The 25,466-nt window shown below is 33.4% G+C and overlaps 2 protein-coding genes across 2 annotated transcripts in view; both read left to right on the top strand.

Moving 5' to 3' along the window:
* The window catches only part of LOC133204808 (uncharacterized), a 68,379-nt gene that overhangs the window by 28,726 nt on the left and 14,187 nt on the right, over positions 1-25,466 (top strand). Inside the window, exons 18-28 of the mRNA XM_061340557.1 lie at positions 2,495-2,694; positions 14,030-14,206; positions 14,382-14,444; positions 16,343-16,507; positions 16,861-17,063; positions 18,191-18,356; positions 20,169-20,379; positions 20,842-20,964; positions 22,188-22,267; positions 22,568-22,709; positions 22,941-23,220. Of these exons, the coding sequence (XP_061196541.1) occupies positions 2,495-2,694; positions 14,030-14,206; positions 14,382-14,444; positions 16,343-16,507; positions 16,861-17,063; positions 18,191-18,356; positions 20,169-20,379; positions 20,842-20,964; positions 22,188-22,267; positions 22,568-22,709; positions 22,941-23,220 (1,810 nt within the window). The remainder of the gene's footprint in view (positions 1-2,494; positions 2,695-14,029; positions 14,207-14,381; positions 14,445-16,342; positions 16,508-16,860; positions 17,064-18,190; positions 18,357-20,168; positions 20,380-20,841; positions 20,965-22,187; positions 22,268-22,567; positions 22,710-22,940; positions 23,221-25,466) is intronic.
* On the top strand, positions 2,116-3,110 carry LOC133205981 (uncharacterized). Its single transcript, XM_061341885.1, has 2 exons — positions 2,116-2,250; positions 2,495-3,110. The coding sequence occupies exons 1-2, from the start codon at positions 2,142-2,144 to the stop codon at positions 2,848-2,850; spliced, it is 465 nt and encodes a 154-aa protein (XP_061197869.1). The 5' UTR covers positions 2,116-2,141; the 3' UTR covers positions 2,851-3,110.

Raw genomic sequence — 25,466 nt, 5'->3', positions numbered from 1 at the left:
GGGTTCGGAAGAGTATGAGCTCAGTGAAAATAATTGTTTTTTTAATTGAATTATTAAAACATAAACAAAGGGAGAAAAAAAAAAAACGTTTTTTTTTTTTTAAAAAATGATTAAAGATCTACATGTGCACGCAATGTCCTCCACCAGAATGCTTTGATCTCTGGCTGGTCGAGCAGCATTGTGTACATAAAGTGTTTTTTACATTACCCATGATCAGGGGTGTGCAATTAAAAAAATTAAATACTAGCCCACGGGCTAGTGGCAGCAATAAAGTTACTAGCCCCAAGTAAAAAGTTACTAGCCCAAATGTAAGGGGGGGGGGGGGTAACAGAAAATAGTTATTGTTGAAAAAGTCAGGGTTTTAATGTCATTCTTTTTAAAATTAAAGTTTAATTCTCACTAGTAAAATTAAATCATGTATAAATTAATAATTATGATAGAAAATAAAAATAAATTCAAATAGATTATCTTATCTACAATGAAATGAAAATCATTTTTTTTCATCTTAAATCATTAAATACGCTGGAAATATATTTTATGTAAACCACATAACACTTATCTTTCAGTTGATTGAGTGATCGTAAATAATTTAATGAGATATCTGCATGTGTATTTACCATAAACAGAGGAATAGAGGAAATTCGGATAAGATAAAAACGATCGTTTTTGGAAGTAAATAAGTCAGGTAGCACTGCAAAATGGATAAGATTATGGAGATTAACGAACAGTAGGAACATGCTGACGAATATATTTTTTCATATTTTGAGAATTTGATAGCAAATAACGAGTGAAAATACCGATAGTAATTTTCATGTGTCACATTGGTAGTTTTAATTTTTACTAGCCCAAGGGGCTACCTCTGTGCAGAAAACTACTAGCCCGACCCCAAAAAATGGTAGCCCCGGGCGTCGGGCGATGCTAATTGCACACCCCTGCATGATGCTCTAATTTTAAGCAAATTTTTACTTTTTTTAACTTACAAAACAGAAAGTAAAGAAATAATTTTTAAAAATATCATGTTAAAACGGGTACCTAAATTCAGGTGTGTTTTACACCTCAAACTTAAAAGACAAAAACTTTGACATTAGAACAAGTATCATATCAGGGCACGTACGTGTATCTAATATTGGCTGTCTATTGCATTTCGTAAAGGCACTACTTACATGGTATGAATGACTCTCAGTGGCGAAAAAGGTATATTGATGATAATCTATAATTTCATAAAATTCACTAAAATTTGTTAAATATTTTGTTCCAATTTGAAATGTCCCCATAACATTTTTAATGCACGTAATATTTACTTCTTCTTCCTGATTCATATATATACGGCTTTCCATAATATATATATATATATATATATATATATATATATATATATATATATATATATATATATATATATATATATATATTAATATATATAAAATATGTGAATGGAGAAGCAGCTACATAGATACGTTAAATTAATTATACTGGTAATAATCATTAAGTAAATGCAATATATGATCATCATAATTTATTGGGGCAGGGCATGTTCATATATGTATGAATTCACATTGTAACGATCCCAAAAACTAGACAGCTACATTGACCATGCTTATCTAGCTAGTTTCTTCAGTGTTAATGCACAGATAGTTCAGTTTGCATGTCTATAACCAAGTGATTATATGTTTTTGACAAAATGTCGTCATTTCTACTTACTTTGCTTCCTTTTACTGAGATATCTCCAAACAAATGGAATTGTTCATGGTATAAATGTATTTCATCAGATATCTAAATGTTCATCCCAACTTCTTCTTTATTTTGGTTCTCAGAAAATAAATTAACCTGTAGTATTGCCACCTAGAATTTCTTTTACACCTTCTTATTATCAGTGGTAATGGATGAGAAAATGCTTTGACCTATAAAAATGTAAGGAAGATATAATTAAAACAAGGACAGGTCTTATGTAATTCTTAAACATGCTTTTGCAATTACAAATAAACATCGATTCATTTTTTTAATGAGCAATCGTCATTTGAAAACAAGCTGACAGATTAATATATATTGTGGTTAACAAACGTACAAACTGAAAGACAGTATTAAAAGCTATGAATTCTGATCATCATTTTCTTACCTGTTGTAGTAATTGTATTGACTAGATGGAATTTTTTCTCCGTCGATTAATTATTTGTGTTGTTTTTATTGGCGGTGGATTATGCGCACCTCTTGATAATGTGCAAAATTCGAAATCTATATCTGTTGTTGTAGGTAAGAATTTTGCTTTACTGTTCTGAATTATTTTGAAAGCATCAAATTGAAATGTGTTAATGTAGTTCTTTCTTTATTTAATTATTGAATATGTTCAAAACAAAACAATATAATCAACCTTCGAGATCATGTATTCTCAAATTGCACTCTTTAAAATATTCTTTTAACATTTTGATAATTTTATATGTATTTTTTTAAACTGTAGTAAACGTAGAATGACAATTTTTTCAAAAAACAAAATTAGATGAAAAATCCAAGGACATCGCTGTCTGGAATGACTTTCTTGTGATCAAAAGGAGACCTAGAAAACGGCAATCGATCAAAAGAGTAACGTCCCGCCCTACCGTAAAACCGACAGAGGCCCCTAAAACGACGACATCCACCCCTGATCCAACCACCACCACCACCACCACCGCCACACTTAAACCAGAGATATCAGGAGCTGTAAGAAGAACATTCAAGTTTAAAACAACAATAACAAAGGTGTATCACGTACCTCCAAAGGTTTTTGTCCGAGACTGGTATAGATTTATTAGGAATTTCAGTTGGTCAGATTTTCAACGAAGACAGAAAAACAACCGGTGTCCGTGGTGCCGTTGAGAGATTTGTGGGACATTTTACTTCGCTTTTTAAATCTGTGCGTAGGTGTGAAATAAATGAAATTTTGAAATGACCAAGTGCAATGTCTTGTCAAGTCGTAATACCAATTACGCAATTTGACAGTAATCTGTTATACTTGTAATAAATATCTTAGTTTGAGATCAAGTTATGTAAATGACTACGAACTCGATATTGTGTCAGATGATGCGGTTACATAAATTAATGAATTAACATATTTTTATAATAAATCCAACAGCATTTTGAAGAATAAATTTTGAAATTTCATAGTGGATGTTTGTTAGATAAGATATAGATATATGTGTGTGTGTGTGTGTGTGTGTGTGTGTGTGTGTGTATTACAAAAACTTGTTTGTTCAATTATCATGGGTGCAGGATAACCCTGTGGTTTTCAAGTGACAAACACTGATGCTACTTATCCGAAATAGTAAATTAAATGTAGGATATTATCAGCTTATATTATCGTCCTAAAAACAAGAAATTTGTTTTGGTGGCATATTAGCAATCTGCTTGTGTTGATGACAAAATCACTAAAAGGATATACTTTAAAGAGTTACAGTATTTCAAAGTGTTACAGTAAGTGCTTTCATTCATAAATAATCTGAAACCTGGACAAAGAACGGACGGAGTGGGCATGCATAGCACAGCCTTGGTTAGTCTGTCTACACAAGGAATATAACTTATTAAAAAAAAAAATATAACAAAACCAAAAACCAAAAACAAAACAAAACAAAAAAAGCAAACAAACAAAAAGGAAAACAAAACAAACAAACAGACAAAAACACAAACAAAAAATAACTTGATAATACATGTCTCTTCGGTAATTTGGAGAACTGAATTCAATATACACATATATTCATAGAAAAAAAAAACTTGTTTATTTTCTGAATTCCAATGTTCCCGTTCATAGTATCTTGGTTCACACTCGACAGTCCGATGCAATGTTTTCAGACAATTTAGTCCTAGTATTTCAGTATACTATATGAGTCACACGCGACAGTCCTATACAATGTTTTCAGACAATTTAGTCCTAGTATTTCAGTATACTATGATTCTCACGCGACAGTCCTAAACAATGTTTTCAGACAATTTAGTCCTAGTATTTCAGTATACTATGATTCACACGCGAAAGTCCGATGCAATGTTTTCAGACAATTTAGTCCCAGTATTTCAGTATACTATGATTCACACGCGAAAGTCCGATGCAATGTTTTCAGACAATTTAGTCCTAGTATTTCAGTATACTATATGAGTCACACGCGAAAGTCCTATACAATGTTTTCAGACAATTTAGTCCCAGTATTTCAGTTTTCTCATGTTGAATACTTGCACCTATGTTCTATTTAAATTATCTATTTCATGCCTGTAAATACGAAATTAAAAGGGGAATTTACGAAATTCGTTACATTTCAAGTAATCACTGGCAAACATTTCATCAAATTGATAAATTAGGGTTAATCTTTAATATCTTTCAAGTAAGAAGGGTATTTTTGAACGATGGATTTGCTTGTCAAATTTGTGTAATATGATGCGAGTCTAACTTTAAATTTCTGCAATAAAGATTTTGTCAAAAGAAGTGGAAATCCTTCTTTTTCTGGTGTAACTGATCTATGGAAGTAAATTTTGATATGAGTCGAGCTTTTAATATTTAGGATAGAACAAAACTGTCGAAAGAGGTAGGGGAAATCCTTATTTTCTGGGGTATACATGATCAATTGATATATCTATAACCTCCGAGTACTAATATAACGTCAAGTTAATTAAAACAAGATTAAAGCAAAATGTAAAACGTGAACCTTTTTTTACAATCAATGTTATAAAAGGTGTTACCATTTTCGAACAGATTCCAAACTAAACAATAACCGAACTAAACAATAACTGCAGCTGTAAGTAAATTAAAACAAGATCAAAGACAAATATAAAACTTGAACCTTTTTCTTTTTTACAATCGATATTATGAAGGAAAACATTTTAAAACAGATTGCAAGCTAAAAGAGAGGATGCATTACTTCATAATGAAAGTGCAGAGCATATCTTGACATAAATGTCTTACTAGCCTTTTAAAGCTCGCTATGTTAATCAACTTCCGCATTTTCAATGGAGACCACACTGTAATAAGAATTCCTTTTAAAGAAAAATAAGTAGTGAAAATACACAATGTTTTGTCAGGTAGAATATAAATTAAATTTATATACAAAAGTAATCGTAAAATTAGAATCGTCCTAATAGGGCTACTTGGTTAAAAATGCAATACCTATGGTCGTGAGCACCTTTTACTAAATTTGGGTATAAAAAATATTACCATCACCTGTCCTGGAATTAAAAAGTCATGGCCCAAATAATACTTAAATTGTGATTTGTCTCCTGGAATACACATGTAATACATCCCTTAGACCTTCAAAATTCAACATTTATAGTTTGTGACCATGACAGTGTGTCTAAATGATCTTTGTTCATGGTCATGACATATCCTTTGATCATAAGTAACTCTAAGGCCAAGTATGTTCTTCTAAATTATTTAAAATTTATATTTCATTTATTACAAAACTAGATGCTATCATCACACATCAATACCCACATGTAAGCGTTTGCCTCTATAAAGGTAACGAGAGTGTGTTTAGCGCTTGCAAGTTTGCATTACACTCTGATTACCACTTAGACCCATCTGCGTCTTGTAGAAAAAAAGATGTTTTACGTCCCTTTACATTAGTCCATTTGATGAAAAGGAAAATTCCGTAACTTTCTTGCAGATCTACACGACACAACCAATCAATCGTATTCCAAAATATGAATTAGCCTAGTTACTACTCAGAATTTGAGAGGAGTCCTGGGTACATCTTTTTTATCTTCTTCGAGGTGGGTTTGTGTAGGTTGTATGTTGTTTTTCGGCTCCCAATTGGCCTCCTGCATGAAAATGAAAATTTTAAAATCTAATTCCAAAACCCTATTATATATCTACAGGACAGCGCAAACTACATGTGAAAAGATAACTTGGCTACTAAGTAAAGTTTCGGAGGAGTTCTTGGAACCAGGTTTCGGAGAAAAATAAAACTGAATTGACTCCTAATCGCCCCCCCCCCCCCCCTCTTTAGAATGAAATCTGAAAATTCAAAAACCTAGAGGCCACTACCAATCAAATTCCAAGGAATGAATAGGCTACTGCTTAAAATGTAAGAGTAGTTTGAGGTAGAAAATAGTGTAACAGACGGGGTGACGGACTTGCATAATAACAACATACCCAAATTTTCTGTAGAAAGAGCAGTTATAATTATAATACAGACAAAACTTTTACAATCCATTATCATTAATTGCTGTTGTCCCACATGTCCATGTTGTAGGTTATTATACAACCTCTGATCACAAGCAACTGTTCTGCCTAGTTTGAACTTATTTTTCTGAATTCGAGTGTCCCCGTAATGCTTTTCTGCTTCAAAGTTATGGTTATGGCAACGATCTTATATTTCAAGCCACCTTTTTCAAAAACCATAAGTTAACGTGGGGATATGCCTTTGAATCACAGTCAATTACTTTTAGAAGTATAAGCGTCTTATCATCTTTATCTCTGTCCGGACAAGAATTTCACTCTGCTTATTCCTGTCACAGATATTGTGCACCATGAAATCTTTAAAAATCCGTAAATTTGTGAAATTTGACAAATCAATATAAATACACATGTACCAGGAGTCCATATCTAAATGAAGTGTTTAACTTCTGCCAATTAAATATATAATAGTCAAAAACTTTCAGAGATAGTCTTCGGACGAAAAGTGTCCACGGACAGATGAACGGTCAGTGTTCCAGTATAACCCTCCTCTGAACTTGCAGGAGATAAAGGCAGTGAGATGCAATTTTTTACGTCTACAATTGCAATATTTCTTTTTATTAATCTGTTACTTTAAACCATCTTTGTATAAGGACTATAAAAAGTGTAATAAACAAGTGAGCTCAAAAGATACATGTAGGCACCAGAATAGGCACGTAACATATACGTTGATATTGCCAAAGAGAGACAGAGGGGAGGAGGGTCAACGATTCATCAATTTTTGGAATAACTATCAGGTTAAAAAAATCTTCATGCTTATGTAAGTATACTTACTGACTCTTTAACATAACATTCTATTTTTTATCTTCAGTCCAAACTTATTCCAGAAGGTGAGCTTAATTTAAACTAAAGTTATGTACATGAAAACATTCTTACTTGTTTATTTTGTTTGTTAGCTGTTTAACGTCGGTCTCGATAATTTTTCACCCACATGGATACGCTACCACGTGCCGGTGGAGGGTTCCAAATTTATTCCGATACTTGGCACTGCGGGCCATTGAGCAGTGAGGGATCATCTACTGCGACACGGGACCTCGGTTTATAAGGTCTCATCCGAAGAACCAGTCTCCACGTCCCACAGCTGATTCGAACCCTCGACGTACATGTAAGGATCAACTCCTTACTCCGCGACTTTAGAGCAGACGCTCTAACCTCTTGTATTCTTCAACATGCACTGTGGCAACGCACTTTGAAAAAATTACGCACTTTGAAAAACTTTTTCAAAGTGCATTAATTTTGGGAAAAAATCAACGCACTTTGTAAAAATTTTTCAAAGTGCGTTGAATTTGGGACCAAATCAACGCACTTTGAATTTTTTTTCAAAGTGCGTTAAGAGTGTACATCATAATTTTTTACCATGTATACACTTAACGCAATTTGAAAAATGTGCATAAAACAAAAATTTTGGACTTAAATTTTAGTAATAGACAACATTTTTATCCCCTCGCAACGTTTGAGGGGATATAGTAACGCGATTTTGTGTGTAAGTGTATGTGTTAGTTTTTCCTGTGCGAAACGGAAGTGACGTAATTTGCATCGGGATCGCTATCATATTCAATATGAACATACGCTAGACTGATTAATTTGATAGTAATAAAATAAAAGATTAGCCACAATACTCATTTGACTGGAACTTTTACAAAGGCACCGCAAAGCGGAGCATTCCTTCCCAAAAAGCATATTCTATAAATCAAGGCAGCGTTTATGTATATATACATATATATATATATATATATATATATAGAGAGAGAGAGAGAGAGAGAGAGAGAGAGAGATTTCATGGTAGAGAAAAATCCTAATTGCTCCTTTTTCCATTTAAGTCACATCCACCGAACTTATTACAGACTGAATTAAAATAAACAAGCATTCTGAGAGTATTGCATTAGCAATACTAGTCCCCTACCGGCAAGTGTAATCTGGTTCCCGTTAAGAATTGAAAATGCCATAATTCCGTCAAAAATTAATGAAGCGAGACGAAATGCAAACTTGATCTATAACTAATCAAGGTAAAGCCATGTACCAAAAATCAGCTCAATATCTACAAGCGTTTAGAAGAAAAACCCGTAAAAATTGAAAAGGCCGTAATTCCGTCAAAAATCAATGAAGCGGAACGAAATGAAAACTTGATCTGTAACTCATCAAGATACACTCACGTACCAAAATCAGTTCAATATCTGCAAGCGTTTAGGAAAAAAGTGCGGAAAACCAAGTGGGACAGACTGACAGAGGGACAGACAGACAGACAGACAGACGGACGGACAGACTCAGAGGAAACCTATAGTCCCCTCCGGTTTCACCGGTAGGGGACTATTAAAAAGGAAAGAAATTATGCTTTTTAACAATCATTTCTAAAATACCAATTTCCCTTTTATAAAATTTACGAGAACTGTTGGAAAGAAAACAACCCCTAAAAATCTTTAAAACGTCTATATCTCAGATCCTGAAGTGACATCATCGCTGAAAAAGTATTAAACCAGGTTCAAATACTTATTTAACATACCTAAAATTTGCAAGAATATTGACCAAGCCGTGCACATCTTTCTTCTTCAAAGTGCTTTAATATGGTCGATATTAACGCACTTTGAAAAAAAAAAAATTCAAAGTGCGTTAACGTGGTCCCAAAATTTACGCACTTTGAAATTTTTTTTTTCAAAGTGCGTAATTTCAATCACATCAAGAAGTCTTGGGAAGATTGTATTCATTTTCTAAAGAAGTACACAATTTGACACATTTAATACAATTTTTTAATGTCTTATCTTACGTCTAAGCTTTTTTTTTGTCCGACCTACATTTCTTAACTTCGTGTGAATCTAAATTAAAAAAAAATGTTTTTACCTTCAGTGTCTGCTTTTACCTTCAGTCTGGGTATTTGAAACATCACATTTATATGCAAAATGGTGTTGAATAACAAAATACGATGAAATCTCACTAATGGTATTACACAAACTATCTCTTCCTGATTCATATTTATTTGTAGTTATTTACACGGTGAAAAGACGGCGGTAGGCATCACAGAAAAATCGTTTGGGGTAAGATATAAATACTACAAAATTGTTAATACAATCGAAATTTATCGGGAACAAATAACATGTACCCCTTCAGGGTGTGTAGTATTTTAGAATGTGCATAAAATAGTGGTGAAAATTTTGGCTTTTCGTTAAAATTATTGAACAGTTATTTCAATTTTCAGTTTTTGCTTGTCAAAATTGTGACAGATTTTTTCTCTCTCGATTTCTCAAGATTTCGGACGAATCTCATAAAATACGAAAGCCATGAAGGGACACGTCGATTTCTCAAAAAAGCAAAAATGAATTTGAGATCTCGAATTACACAATCCGTTCTCACAGATTACTAATTCGTTCCCTCGGTTTAAAATTCGAGATCTCGAATGACATAATCCGTTCCCACTGATTATCACTTCGGCCTCTTGATTTAGACAATCCATCAATTACATGTTTTACGACTTGAAGAATCCATTTCCTTATCTCAATCATGCGTTCTATTTTGTTCATGCAACAGGCAGTTCCGTAGTATTTTTAAATTAAGTAAATGTAAATTTATTTAATAAAAATAATTACAGAGGACCCATGTTTACTTTTATCAGTGTTTTCCATGATTCTATAAATAACCAAATATCTAAGAATTTACTTGTACAAATATTAGTAGTAGTAAATGGATTGGAAAAATGTTCGTGTAATTTTCTCAGTAAGGACTGTGATATGTAATTAAATGTAGAGTGTGTACTATTCTATATTCTATTCATTAAACAAATATTGCTATATCTGAGATGGACAGATAAATAAGTGCACTCAGCTGCCAGCTGGTAGACCAGCAAATGGTGCATGAAATCAAAATGGATAACCTGTTACGAAAGCCCTGAAGGGACATGTCGATTTCTTCAAAAAGTGAAAATGAATTTGAGATCTCGAATTACACAATCCGTTCCCACAGATTACCAATTCGTTCTCTCGATTTGTAATTCGAGATCTCGAATTACACAATCCGTTCTCACAGATTACTTATTCGTTCCCTCGGTTTATAATTCGAGATCTCGAATTACATAATCCGTTCCCACAGATTACCAATTCGTTCTCTCGATTTATAATTCGAGATCTCGAATTACATAATCCGTTCCCACAGATTACCAATTCGTTCCCTCGGTTTATAATTCGAGATCTCAAATTACATAATCAGTTCCCACTGATTATCACTTCGGCCTCTTGATTTAGACAATCCATCAATTACATGTTTTACGGCTTGAAGAATCCATTCCCTTGTCTCAACTCATGCGTTCTATTTTGTTTAAGCAACCGGCCGTTCCGTAGTATTTTTAAATTAAGTAAATGTAGATTTATTTAATAAAAATAATTACAGAGGACCCATGTTTACTTTTATCTGGGTTTTCCATGATTCTAAAATAACCAAATATCTAAGAATTTACTTGTACAAATATTAGTACTCGTAAATGGATTGGAAAAATGTTCGTGTAATTTTCTCAGTAAGGACCGTGATATGTAATGAAATGTAGAGTGTGTACTATTCTATATTCTATTCATTAAACAAATATTGCCATATCTGAGATGGACAGATAAATAAGTGCACTCAGCTGCCAGCAAATGGTGCATGAAATCAAAATGGATAACCTGTAAAACAAATTATATTCCCCCCGATAACGACAAACATTCCAAGAAAATGAATTGTTTAACTCGAGAGAATGAATTACAATCCGAGAGAACGGTTTGACTTATTCGAAGGAACGAATTGATAATCTGAGAAAACGAATTGGCAATTCGTAAGAACAGATTGTCAATCCGAGAGAACAGATTGTATAATTCGAGATCCCGATTTACTTTTATATTTTTTGAGAATCTTCATGTCCCTTTATGGCTTTCGTAACCTGTAAAACAAATCATATTCCTCCCAATAACGACAAACATTCCAAGAAAATGAATTTTTTAACTCGAGAGAATGAATTACAATCCGAGATAACGAATTGTGTAATTTGAGGGAACGAATTGATAATCTGAGAGAACGAATAATTAAACCGTGGGAACGAATTGTTTAAACCGAGAGAACAAATTACAATCCGAGATAACGGATTGTGTAATTTGAGGGAACGAATTGATAATCTGAGAGATCGAAAAATTAAACCGTGGGAACGAATTGTTTAAACCGAGAGAACGAATTACAATCCGAGAGAACGGATTGTGTAATTTGAGGGAACGAATTGATAATCTGTGAGAACGAATCAGTAATTCGTTATCACAGATTGTCAATCCAAGAGAACGGATTATATAAATCGAGATCTCGGTTTACTTTTACACTTTTTTGAAAATCCTCATGTCCCTTCATGGCTTTCGTACATAAACAGTATGTGTCTGGAGTATGACTTTTTAGTATATGTTTTCTGTTAGAGTATACATATAGACGGGGTTCGTGAAATTTTATCCCAAGTTGATTTTTACCCTATTATTATAAGATTGCAATTTATCAATAAATTTTTTTTCTATACTGGCACTTCCTAAACTACGGTGGCTGCTATAGGACATGGTATGAGAATTTTTTTTTATTAATTCGTGGCCACGAAATAAAAATTCGTGGGAACGAAATAAAAATCGTGGCCACAAAATAAAAATTCGTGGCCACGAAATAAAATTCGTGGGAACGAATTTTTATTTCGTGGCCACGAATTTTTATTTCACAATTATATGTACATATAGTGTTAAAATGATAATTTGCTATGGACCTAGTGAGAGTCTGTCCCATGACACACAGACACAGTTAGATTATTGTAACTGGCCCGCACTGATAAACATCATTATAAATACCCATATATTTAATTTGCGTATATATTAGAAGCAGCTGAGAATTGGTACATGCATCATGAACATAGTCTAGATGTAAAAATAATAATAATAATAAACTCTCTCTTTTGCTCTGTGCCCAAAATTAAAACAAGACATTCAAGCCGATTCAATTGACTGTTCTGGAGTTTAAGGCAGTTCAATGATACTGCATCCAAAATGACATCCTAACCCAATGATAAAACAAAATGAAAGTGTTCTCTTCAGCTTGTCATCATGCTACATGACACAGCATGAAGTCACGATTTTTTAGATGATATGATACACAGGGACAATTTTATATTAGCCAAGTTATGTATTTTTCTTAACTATAATAACTCTGGCAAGTTTTGTTCCTGATATTAGTCAAGGCAACCCGAACATTAATGACTTTAAGGGCTTATTTGCTGTTTTCTCACATTTTCTATTGAATCCTGTCACATAGTTGTAATGAAATAAAGACACAAAATCTTAGCATGTTAGGAGTATAACTTGTTCTACGTAACAGCATCGAATCTCATTGCTCATTACACATATATCCCGTTGGCTCATTCCAATTAAATGATAATTATATATAAGTTCGTTCATCTTGAATGACATAAAACAGAAGCTAAAAATGGCATTATGTAGCACAAATTTATTTCGTGGCCACGAATTTTATTTCGTGGCCACGAAATTTATTTCGATCCCACGAATTTTGTTTCGTGGCCACGAATTTTTATTTCGTTCCCACGAATTTTATTTCGTGACCACGAATTTTATTTCGTGACCACGAATTTTATTTCGTGGCCACGAATTTTATTTCGTAGCCACGAATTTTTATTTCGTGGCCACGAATTAATAAAAAAAATTCTCATACCATGTCCTATACCAGCCACCGTACTAAACAAAGGTTTGTTGTCTTGGTTTTTTTCTGTCCGTCCGTCTGTCACAATATACATGTATATCTAATCTTCAAGTTCAAACTTCTCTACTATTTTAACCAGTAGACAGTGATTTCATATATGTTTTGAACTCATTGGTTTATGGCACTTTGATGCATGATTGGTGGTTTCTTTCTGATTGGTGGTTTCTTTCAGGTGTGCACAATACCGTTTCGAAGTTTTCAATTCCATGCTGGAGGCCACAGGAGGAGGGGTCGTTTTTCTAGAACTCATCTTACATTTTACAGAGTAGTAAAATCATTCTTAAAATTCAACCGGTTGTAACTTGAAGATGTGCAATAAGGTTTCGAAATTGTCATTTAATTTTGTAGCCTATTGGCAGAACCATATTACAATTTACGCTGTAGCCATATCATCTTTTGGAATATGATTAGTGGTAAGCTGTAGATATGTAAATAGGCTTCAGAATTTTTATTTTCATAACAGGAGCTAAATGGGGGTCGAAAAAAATACATAAACTATTATCCAAGATTTCCTCTATCATTTAACGCAGTGACAAAATCATCTGGAATATTATAATTAAGGGTGGTGTTCTGTACATGTGCAAAATAAGCTTTTGGAATTTTCATACATGAGATCGATCGGGGCCGATAATGTAGAGCGACGTTTTTCTACAAAATAAAGGTTCCAATAACATCTCTTACTTATACAGAGTAGTCAAATCATCCTTTGGAATCTGCTTGGTGGTTTTCCGTAGATGTGCAAGAAAGTTTTGGAATTTTTCGTTTTCACCCAGGAGACTAATTGAGGGTAAAAACCAACAGTTTCTACGAAAACCGTTTCCTTAGAATCCCTCTCTTACTTCAAGCAGTAGCTAAACCATCTCTTTGAAGTTTATTATTGGTGACAATATAGCTGTGCTTTAAGGTTTCGGAATTTTTATTTTCATCCTGGGTATTAATTAGAGGTAAAAATTTTGTTTCTCTACCATATTCATGTTGTATGGAAAAAGGTTTGTGGCTTCTTCAGTGGTTACCAAGATATGAAGGAGTGTTCATTTAGAGGCACATACACACAAATATTATTATATCATATTATATTATACTTTGTAGCTATTAGCAGTGAAGACAGAAGAATATTCAGGGATGGCTATGATTTTATATCTTGCCTTGATGTCCCATTTCTTAGGGATAGCTGTGAGCGAGGGCATCAATTCCTTGACAGGTTTAAAATTTTCAAAGGAACTTAAAATAATGGAAGAAAGGGGAATATGTGCCCCCAGTCTACAGGTAAATAAAACCTTAGCATTAAGAATATAACTCTGTAGGTGCTGTCTCACAAGGGAATTGAATGATTTATTACCAATTTAATATAACCTTAATTAAACAACATAGCATTTTCTCTTATTTCATACTTTTATAACAGGACTATTGGTTTTTATATTTCACTGTTTTTTATGTGCAGAATTATTACGACACCCTACTTTACGATAAGCCAACAGATACTGCTGCAGATATAGCTCAAAAGGTAAGCAAGAGGAATATTTTTTTTTTTTACATTTCACACACAAACTTTCTTATGTGCGTACAGAAAATCTCTTTGACAATGCATTCCATAAATATATGTTAGCGCATCTTTTATCAGCCAAGTGTGTGTTACTAATTTTAAAGAAATATTAGATAAAATCGTGAACTGAATTTTTATCACTGCTTGCAGAATATTTCCAATAATATATTTTAAATTTCTACTGACTGTTAACTACAGTCTCAAAGTAGGAAGAAATACTTTCTTCAAAACCCCGCAGTTAATCAAGGAGCAGAAGTAGATAACTATATACCCCCTACCCACCCATCTTTTTTTTAAACTTGAAAAAAAAAAAACGGTTTCATTAATTGACGTTTTCTTTTATACATGTTAGCAACTTTATTTTTTTTTTTTTTTTATATCTGTTGAAAATAAATACTGTATTTTTGGTGGTCTGTTTGCATTTCCATCAAGGATTTAAAAAAAAGCGAGTATGTACATTTTTTTGCATCTTCGCTAGCAAATGCAATGGTTTGTGATCCGCTCTGCTTCGCGGAAACTCTTGGCTAGGGAACAACTTGCAATCAAGTTGTTTGACGTCACCTGACGTCGTGGAAATATCAAGCGGTGCTCCGTTGATCCTATACCCGCAAAGTAAAAATCGTTGAATATTTTGATATTTTTATTAAATTCATTTTTTTGAATACTTATCATTAAATGTTGGTGAGTTAATAAAACATACATCATTCCTCAAAGAACACTGTAATTTTTCCGTAAATCCCGTGTCAGCGAACTTGTATATTTCACTTCGGGTTCGTTGCCATGACGCTCTCTGTAGCGAATTTACACATTTTACAGATAAATTCTTTTAGCAAAACATACTAATGGTCTTTCGATACATAAATATATATTCTATCAATTGCTTCAACAATATTCCCATGCCCTGCACATCAAATCTTTTATATTTTATGTTCATGTGCAAGTTAAAACATTTGCCAAAACGATACCATATGACAATCTAGAAATTTCCATCAAGACTAAGATTGGGGACTGACAAAACGATTGGCACATTATGTTTTTTAATCAGTTTATCACAAATTATTTCTTTTATGTCACTTCCATATCACTAGAATCAAGTTTTGATTGAATAATTCACTAATGACGTTTTTATCAAATAATTATACGATTCATTAAAATTACCAAAAAAATTGATTCACCAACCATAACCATAAACGTACTCTTTTATGCTTTGTTACGACTGTATATTGAAAATGAAAGTAAACTTTTGAATAAACTTACAATAATTACTGTGCAAGAGAAATCTAAATATAGCTTAGGCCATCTCTAAAACACTATTTATTTGCCTTCTCTAGACCGACTGACTAAAAATGCCCCAACTCAAAACTTTTTTTAACCCCAAGAAATCTTTTTTTTTTCCCCTCTCATCCTATTAATAACCTTTCAAGCAAAATATTCGGAAGTGTTTTTGAATAGTAATAAAAAAAAATCTCCCCCACCTACCGACCCGGTAATTTTATCCTGAGAGATTAATTTTATTTTAATTTTATTCGGAGAGGGCAAGCAAACATATTTTTAAAGATGGCCTTAAGGACATCATCTTACATCTAAGGATACTAGCGTAGGAAGTATGAACTCTGGTGCAGGCGTTTCGGAGTTAAAATTGCAAAATTTATTAATTTATAAGTAGAGAAATTTACAATTTAATTTCATTTACACATTTTTTGAAACCCCGGTATTCTTTGGATATTTCTCAGCATTCGTACTTTAATATTCGTCAATCATATTATCTGAAATTCGAACAGCCGTCTTATCTTATTTAATTTTTTATTTCATTAACTGCATTTAATTCAAGTAATTATTGATCTCCTTTTTTCCAACAGATGACAAGCAATCTAGAAAATATATTCAAAACCTTAACAGACCAACTTAAGTATCTAAAACAGGTGATTGCACAAGAATATGATAATTTTGCTCCATCTGATACCGGAGTTTTTCCACAGTGCTGCACAATACACGGAACTTACAATCCAAAGTTCAGAACCAAGGTGAGCTAATTGTCTTTTTTGTGTTTTGAAATGGAAATCATACTTCAAGATTAGTTGAACACTATATATTTCAAGACTGCATTCATTTTTTTAAAAAGGAGGCAAATTTGTCTCCATTCTAATTTTGATGCTCTAGTGGATTTTCTTCATTTTATTACGCAAGGCAAATGAGAAAATCTCTAGTTGAACTAAAATTCATTATGTACTTTGAATGTATCCATAAATCCAATACATTAGTATGTATAAAACATCAAGTGACGCTTGAATTGTTGTCATTTATATGCATATTTACACATGCCATGATTTTGGGTGCAAATACCATTACTTTGCATTTTTTTTACATCATTATTCAGATTTCGGAAGACGACGCCTGTATATCAAAATCCCCTTCTTCAAAACATTTTCCGAACCAACGAATTAAAACCACTATGGAAGAGAATTATAGACAGAATCCTAATATGCTTTGGCAGTACTTCGGCGGAAGTGACGGGACTTTCCTTATCTACCCATCACATGCTGAGAGTCAGAACTGTCAGTCATATGATCCAAGATTTAAGTGAGTCTTAGCAGACTTCTTATCTTAATATTATAAGTATATTTGCATTAGTAATTGATACTTGTATCATTGAAAACCTATATTTTATTGAAAGCATTATCTTTTTTTCAAGTATCTTTGAGTATTTTTTTAAAATTAATAAATCATTTCACCCTCATGAGGAAATCATAATCAATGGGTGGACCATTTTCTGTATACATGTACATGTACGTAATTGATAAAACATCAGCAAACTCAGCCGTAAAAAAGCTCGTGCAGATAATTTACACCAATAAGCGTAAATCAATATTTTTTGCAGACGATAAATATACAAATTGGTATCATCAGACAGTCAATGCTGTCTTCGGATATCAACATCTACAATTTACATTAGGTATTCAAAACAAATAAAAAACCAATGTTATTTGGTATTATATTTACTGGCTTTCCACCAGGGCTCGGTAAGCAGTAAAACATAATTATATGTAACAAGAAAAAAAGTCGCTTCTACACCGAATAAGTATTACTCTTTGGATTCATCAAAGCCACATTATGATTTATAATTTTAAAACGATAAGGATTATATCTTGAAGCTTAAATTTAAACCACCTAAAGTTGAATCTAAGCTAACTCTCTTTCCTTCAAAACAATAATAAGTCAGTAAAGGATGAACATTACTGAAGCAATCGTTCATAAAGCATTCAAATTGACTAACATTAGCCCCTTTTTAATAGTCAGCGAGCTGCATTTAATTTTTTCCAACAGAAATAGTTGTAAAGTTATTGCATAAACAATAGGGCCGTATTTTGGCTAACGTGTTTCATACTAATTGTTAGACCTTTATTTTATGCTAAATTTGAATACGGAATGTTCCATCTACCTGAACAATACATAGGGCTCATGGCGGGTGTGACCGGTCAACGTGGGACGCCTAACAACCTAGGCAAATGATCCAACCTCCGGAATTTAAGGGGGTTCGTGTTTTATACCCTGTTCACAAATTTGTATTTTTTTGCAGATTTTTTTTTAGATCAATCACTGTTCGTTATCTTTACCTTTTTCATAAGTCCTATAGTATAAATGTTGTGTGAATATATTGTTCTCTACTTAGCTTGAAACATAAATTAAAATCAAACATTTCTTTTCAGACAGTATTACGTTACCTCGGTGACAAAGAAGCCGAAAGATTTGGTTATCGCAGTTGACGTCTCGGAAGTTACAGCAAGACGTAGTAACTACAATACTAATACACTCTTACATGTGGCACGCGAGGCTGTGCAGTATGTTATCGATACCTTGAGTCCAAATGATAGGGTAAGGTTATCCCTATGACTATTTAACTTTAAAATCATAAAACAATTAGCTGTAATTTTATGTAACAATTTGGGAAACCCAAACTATCGTACGACACTTTCGATCTACCAGTTTAAGCTATGAACAGATGTATCATGATATTGTCCAATCCATAACTATTACTCAAATATTACAATGTAAAAGGTGAAGATAGCGAACATTGCTCATTCTCATAAATCCAGTAAACAAAACGGATCGGGAACAAGGCAAAAACACGGGCCTCTGGAAACACTAGAGGTGGGATCAGGTGCCTAGGAGGAATAAGCATCCTCTGCCAATCAGTCACATCCGCCGTGAGCCTTATGTATATATCGGTTAGATGGAGTACTCCTTACTCAAATTTGGTGTAAAAGTAATGACCTATCAAATGGTATCAAACATGTTAGACAAAGCAGGACCCAACGATAGGTTGTATTTACAAACATGGTCATTATAACGACCGTAGAATTTGCAAAAAACTTACTTTAAACGGGGTTGTTGAAATCATTGTAACATCAAAACATTTGTCAGTAGCTTGCCTCAATTTTAAAATTGATCGTATTCAAAGTATGCTCCATCTGATGATGGAAAAGCTGAAGTCATCCCGATTGCCATACAGTTATTTATTGGCCATTGCCGTCTATAGTCAGCTAAACATCTAAGAATAAAACAAATGTGGCACACTCTGTAGCGTCTTTTATGTCGTGTTCACTGTGTTATATCGAGTCGACATACAAATTAAAGTAACTATTATTAATTGATAAATATCATCGATATGTCTAGAAGTTGAGTTGAAAGCTACAGCAAGAGTTTTCTTCTTCTCATGAAGATGTTTTTGAATATATTCTGCTTCAAAGGAATCTAAGAACAGGTCGGCTAATAAGCTTCCATCGTAATTCGAACAGATTGTTAGAAGATCTGGTCTCCAAAGGCTACATAGATATTGTCAATGTGGAACTCAAACATCTTTTAAATATCAATTACAGAGTACTTGTACTTGGAATCAGAATGATTTTTAACAAAGTAATTTTGTAGATAACCAATCACAAGATATGAAAATTTAAGAGCTCCATTTTTATTGAGTAACCAGAGCTCCATTTTTATTGAGGAAACAGTTGTCTATAATATCAAAAAGTCTGCTCTTTAATTTGTAGTTAGGGATGGTTGTTCAAAGCGTAGAAAAGTCATATGTTTTGAGGAAATTAATATTTGAAAAGTTTTGAGATTTGAAATGTTCTTAACATTCCCTAGAAGTTTCTCAGAATCCACATTTAATTTTCACCACTTCTTGAATATGTTGTACAACAATACGTCTCAAGTTTCTCCTTCACATCAGTTAATATTCTGGTGAGGAGTACATGTAAGGATAGGGGCTTGGTTGAACGCAAGAGGCTTTATAATTTACAGTCTTATTCTATTATAGTAATATTTTTGTAAAAAAACTATATATAAAGATATTAAATATTAATACACGAGTACATACTACTATCTAAAGCTAGTCCTCACTTACAGTCATGTTTTTTCCCGAAAGCGGACAGCTACTTATTCAAAACGAGGGGCGTAACATTTTGAGTTCATTAAAAATAAGTTATATTTGTGATGATCTTTCTAAAAGTTGTCTACATTTCAAACTTCATTTGGGTCAACAACAAAAAAAGTAGGAGAAGCGCAATAAAAGTGTGTTTGCAAATAAATGAGTAGAGAGACGGACAAACGATGGACATTTTATCAAGGTAGAACCTTTATACATCAAAAGATATGATTTAAGGAATGCTATTTTAAAAACATTTTCAGATCGGGTTGGTAGCATTTAATGATCAAGCCAGTACGCCACCCTCGTGCAATGGCACCCAGTTAGCTAGGGTAACGACTACATACAAAGGTGTATTAAAGAGCTTCATTAATACATGGAACCCAAGTAAGCAATCACACTACGACGAGGGAATCCAAGCAGCCTTCTCATTCTTTGACAGAAGTATAGTGGAAACAATTGGAGATGAAAGAGGTATTAAATTTTTCTCCTCACTTTCGCGAAGAATATAGAAGAATATAGTCTATTCATATGGACAGAAAAAAAATATATAATGATACTGAAATTTTGTGTTTTCCACAATTTCCCATGCATAAACATTGGCAATACCCTAATTAAATGTACGAAGAAAAAATAGAAGGCCAGCTGAAAATTTTGATTTTTTCCCCATTGTTTTCATTGTGTTATAGTTACAAAACTTATCTTAAAAAAATTAATTGTTTAAGTACATAAAATTTTGATTATATCAGTAACGCTATTGAAATGAACATGATGCCAAAACGCTTTTAATGATGATCATATTACGAATGCTTCCGCTTTAAATTATGTAAAATGTCCATGTCTGGTTTGTTTAAATTGTGATATTAACTAATTCTCTTTAATCACACACTTTCATTTGACATAAAATAGTAATTCTTCAATATCATTCATTTTCAGAGTCTGTTATTTTGTTTTTGGCGGCTGGTGATAATGCCGGTGACGACCCTGTAGATGTCATCAAAACTGAAAACGAGGCTCGGAATAACTCGGTCATCATTCTTACGTATTCGTTTGGAAAAGGTTAATATTTAAATAATACTATTTGTGAAATACAAAGTTCCTATGTAATAATACATAAGAAAAATGTTTCATTGTTAATATGATAGTTAAATGTCTGATTGAGGAGAAATAGCATAGGTAGTATACAAGTGTAAAGACTTAATGTGTATGTCACTTTTTGTATAATTTGATGGATGCTAGTACCTACACTGAGTATGTTGACTGTATATTGTTTTAAGTCCCTTGCAAGAATTTTTCTCTCATATGAGAGATTACCACATACCGATGAAGGGCTTTAAATTTGAACCTTTTCTCAGCACTCAGAGCCAGTGAACAGTGAGGGTTATTTATACGTTTGTCAAGCCATATCCATAAGATCCGTGAGTTCACTTCTACTTGACACTTGACGAAGGAAAAGTCACTACCTTTGATAAACTTTTAGGTTTCACCTGTTGCAGGGAACGAGCATCGATCCAGACATCCCGAAGAGAGCGTCATACCACTATACGAGGAACCCTAATGGCCACCTGAGTCACCTAGCCTTTCTGACAAATACTGAAATCCCTTTTAATATCCATCTACATTTTTAAATTCCATGATTTCAAAAATAACACTAATAAAGGACTAAAGTCACGTTGCAAATTGTAGTTTTGCAGAGGTTAAAATATTTCTGTGTGAAACTTAGAATCCCCACCCAAGACCAGGGACCACGGAATAGAAAAATATACATGTTATTATGTCTAAATGTGACCATCCTTTTGGTGAGAAGATATTTAAACATTTGTTTTCATACATATTCCTAAGCGCAACCTTGATCTCTTTCGCGACCCTACCCTAGCCCCCAGGGATTATGAATTGAATATTAAACTTGAATCTACATCTCATGGGGATACATGCATTTCAGTCTGAATAAATGTAAGTGTTTTGTTCTTGATCAGGGTTTACCTACGTCTTCAGATGTGATTTTAAACTCTAATTGTGATCCAGGAAACCCGAGGGGGCATGATTTACTAACTTGAACCTTCACTGCATAGGGATATTTAAAAAAAATAGTATGAGTAATTGGTGTCCGTCTATTCTGGAGACATCGAATGATAAATACTTTCCTTATATACTACTACACATAATGCAAGACATTGGCTCCCACTTTCTACTCCAATCTAGCCCAAGGGCCATGATTCAACAAACATAATCAACATCCAGTCAGGACCCCTTTACTTATTTTTACATTTTTACGATTTTAGATTTGAGTAACCACTCGAAAGATGTTCTTAAAGATATGAGTAAACAAGTCAGGAATGATCGTTCGTTTGGACCAATCAAGGTAACGGGGAATTTGTTTATGGCATTCGATTTTGAGAAGTATATGACTGTATTCGTTCAATGTTCAGATTAAGCAATTAACAAATATTTCATCAATTGTAAACAAAAAAGCAAATGGAAAAATTCAGAGTTGCATAGGAACACAGATTATGTACATAATTCATTTGGTATTAACCTTATAAAAATAAAAATGAAGCTGAATAAAGGAAAACAGTGTTGCGTTCTTGCTGAATATTCTTCTTTATGCATCTTTGCCTGCAAGATTCGCAGTTATTATTGTATCTTTCAATTACTTTTTCAGGAGGGAACTTTTAATGAAGTGCGTAATGATTCTTTACTTCGAACTGTTATGGCGTTTTATTATCTAGACCTCTTCAGCACTAATTTGGATGACGATCCTGTATTTTCCGTTCCGTACGTAGATAACCGATCCAGTGAAAAAGGTATGGAAGATTTCAAAATTATAAAAGGAATTCTAATCCACTGGGGAAAATAGCAGTTACATGAATGTGAATCTTGTCCAAATCTTGTCCAAAATGTAACAGACGAAAGTCAGAAAATAAATAAAAGAATAATAATTTTACAAACTGACACTACAGACATTTTCCCCAATGCTAAAGCATCTTAAAGACCAAGATAATGCTTTTATACATCATTTTATTTACTTTTGAAAGCGAAAGCCTTAATTACATCTCTCTGTCTTCCTGTGGATAAGACCGGATCATTAAAAGGAGTCACGTGTACAGATATTCTGTTGGACGAATTGCTGTCTGATATCACGAATTTCAAGGAAGGAGAACTGTCATATGCATTCATGATAGATGGACAAGGCCGTGTTATGGTCCACTACTTGCAGCCGACACCTAATGCCTTCACTACTGATCCAGATCCTATAGATATTCATAAGCTGGAACCAAGTGTCGATGCAAAACCAATGATAGAGTCAATGAAAAGGTATTAATAAATCAAGATAAAGAATGTACTCCTGAGAATTTAACTTTCACATTTGAAAAATCTATCAATTGTCGAAGTATTTTTTTTTCCACAAAACTAAACAATTTTACTTAACATTAGTTCAACATTTACTGCAAACAATGTTACATAAGATATATATATATATATCGATCAACGGAATCTGTCTCCTAGATTTACTCAATAAAACATACGTAAACATTTACTTTGCTGGTTTTTTTTAGAGTTCGAAAAAACTCAGTATATTTTAATGTCTAAGCTGGGGACACGGACAAGTTATGCAGTCAGTCCCCATTACTTAGCAATGAAGCTGGCCAGTCGTCACCAGTGTTCAAGGTGTCATTTTTTAGTCAAAATGAAGATGGCGGTTTTCATAGTGCTCATGTACATGTACAAACATCCTCCTTTTATTTTATTTTTTACAAAATGAAAGCGAAACTTTTTTCTACAATAATAAAGAAATGTTTGAGTTCTTCAGCGGATACATATACAAAATTTAAAATCACAAAATTTTACCAAAATCAATAACATAAAAACTTACCACTTTTCAACTTTATATACAACCATTCCTCATGATAAATTAAAGTCCGGGCTTTTCGACATCATTGACAGCTGTTTTTTTTTTTTTAATAAAAATGGAACTCGTAAATTTACGTATCTTGTCATTAGTCATTTGCAAAATTATTTTGTTAAAAAACATTCTGATTGTACACACATGTACTCTGAAGTTGATATTAAAAAGATGATTCAGTTTCTGATTGACTATATCTACATGTGTATGTGGTTTTTTGGAGACCAGGTCTTCCAACAATCTATTGATATTCCCATGGGTACCAATTTCGCCCCATTATTAACAGACCTATTTTTAGTCCCCTACCGGTGAAACTGGAGGGGACTATAGGTTTCCTCTGAGTCTGTCCGTCCGTCTGTCTGTCAGTCCCACTTGGTTTTCCGCACTTTTTCCCTAAACGCTTGAAGATATTGAGCTGATTTTTGGTATGTGAGTGTATCTTGATGAGTTACAGATCAAGTCTGCATTTCGTTCCGCTTCATTGATTTTTGACGGAATTATGGCCTTTTCAATTTTTAGGGGTTTTCCGCAATTTTCTTCTAAACGCTTTCAGATATTGAGCTGATTTTTGGTATGTGACTTTACCTTAATTAGTTAAAGATCAAGTTTGCATTTCGTTCCGATTCATTGATTTTTGACAGAATTATGGCATTTTCAATTCTTAACGGGAACCAGATTACACTTGCCGGTAGGGGACTAGTATTGCTAATGCAATACTCTCAGAATGCTTGTTGTATTCATATAAAGCAGTATTTGTTCAAAATCTTGTACGTGAAAAGAAGAAAACATTTGTTGTTTCCTTCAACTAGACATTAAGATATATCGACGACGTATTGTCAATTAACAATGGCGATTTTCACTTTTATGTCGATATGATATATCCCGGTGAGCTTGAAATAAAAGATACCACAGAGTCTGATACATCTGTTTTATATTTGGATATTCTTCTAGACAAAGACGTTAATGGTAATCTAACAACAAAGCTTTATGATAAACGCGATGACTTTAACTTTTCAATCTTCAACTTCCCTTACTTATGCAGCAATATACCCTTGTCATCTGCATACGGGGTTTATATCTCTCAGTTGATTCGATGCGCAAGAGCATGCTCTACGTATGACCAATTTCTAAAACGAGGTAGGTTATTGACAAACATGTTGATGAAACAAGAATATCAACAGTCTCGTTTAAAGTCATCATTTCGTAAGTTCTATGGTCGATACAATGACCTTGTCAGCAAATACAATCTATCATTAAGTCAAATGCGGACTGACATTTTTTCATACTAATTGTTAGGCCGTTGTTTACACACTGAATTGTCGACGGATATTTCCGTTATTTCCCGATCATGACAAGGAGCACACGGCGGATGTGACCAGTCGGCAGGGGATGATCACTCCTCCATGGCACCTGATCCCACCTCTGCTATTTTAGAGGTCTGTGTTTGCTCTGCTCCAAAATTTGTATTGTTTAATGGACTTTTGAGCTTGAATACTGTTCTTTATCTCCATACATTTCATTTACCTTTATCAAAGGATCATTTGTGTCAAATGTGACTCAGTCAAAAATGTGAAAAGGTAATTGACGGCAGACATATTGACAAGGATATACTTTCATCAGAAAAAGCGAACTTGACCCTTAGCTTATGTGAACTTGA

This window comes from Saccostrea echinata, unplaced genomic scaffold (genome assembly GCF_033153115.1).
Source record: "Saccostrea echinata isolate AGI-Se365-2 ecotype Australia unplaced genomic scaffold, CSIRO_AGI_Sech_v1 ptg000054l, whole genome shotgun sequence".
In the NCBI taxonomy this organism is placed as follows: domain Eukaryota; kingdom Metazoa; phylum Mollusca; class Bivalvia; order Ostreida; family Ostreidae; genus Saccostrea; species Saccostrea echinata.
The sequence above is the reverse complement of the archived record's forward strand: the minus strand, read 5'-3'. Positions and strand labels throughout refer to the sequence as shown.

Coding starts and splice junctions, on each gene's coding strand:
- LOC133205981 (XM_061341885.1), top strand. CDS start 2,142: ATGGAATTTTTTCTCCGTCGATTAATTATTTGTGTTGTTTTTATTGGC. Junction 2,251..2,494: donor ATCTATATCTGTTGTTGTAG/GTAAGAATTTTG, acceptor AAACAAAATTAG/ATGAAAAATCCAAGGACATC.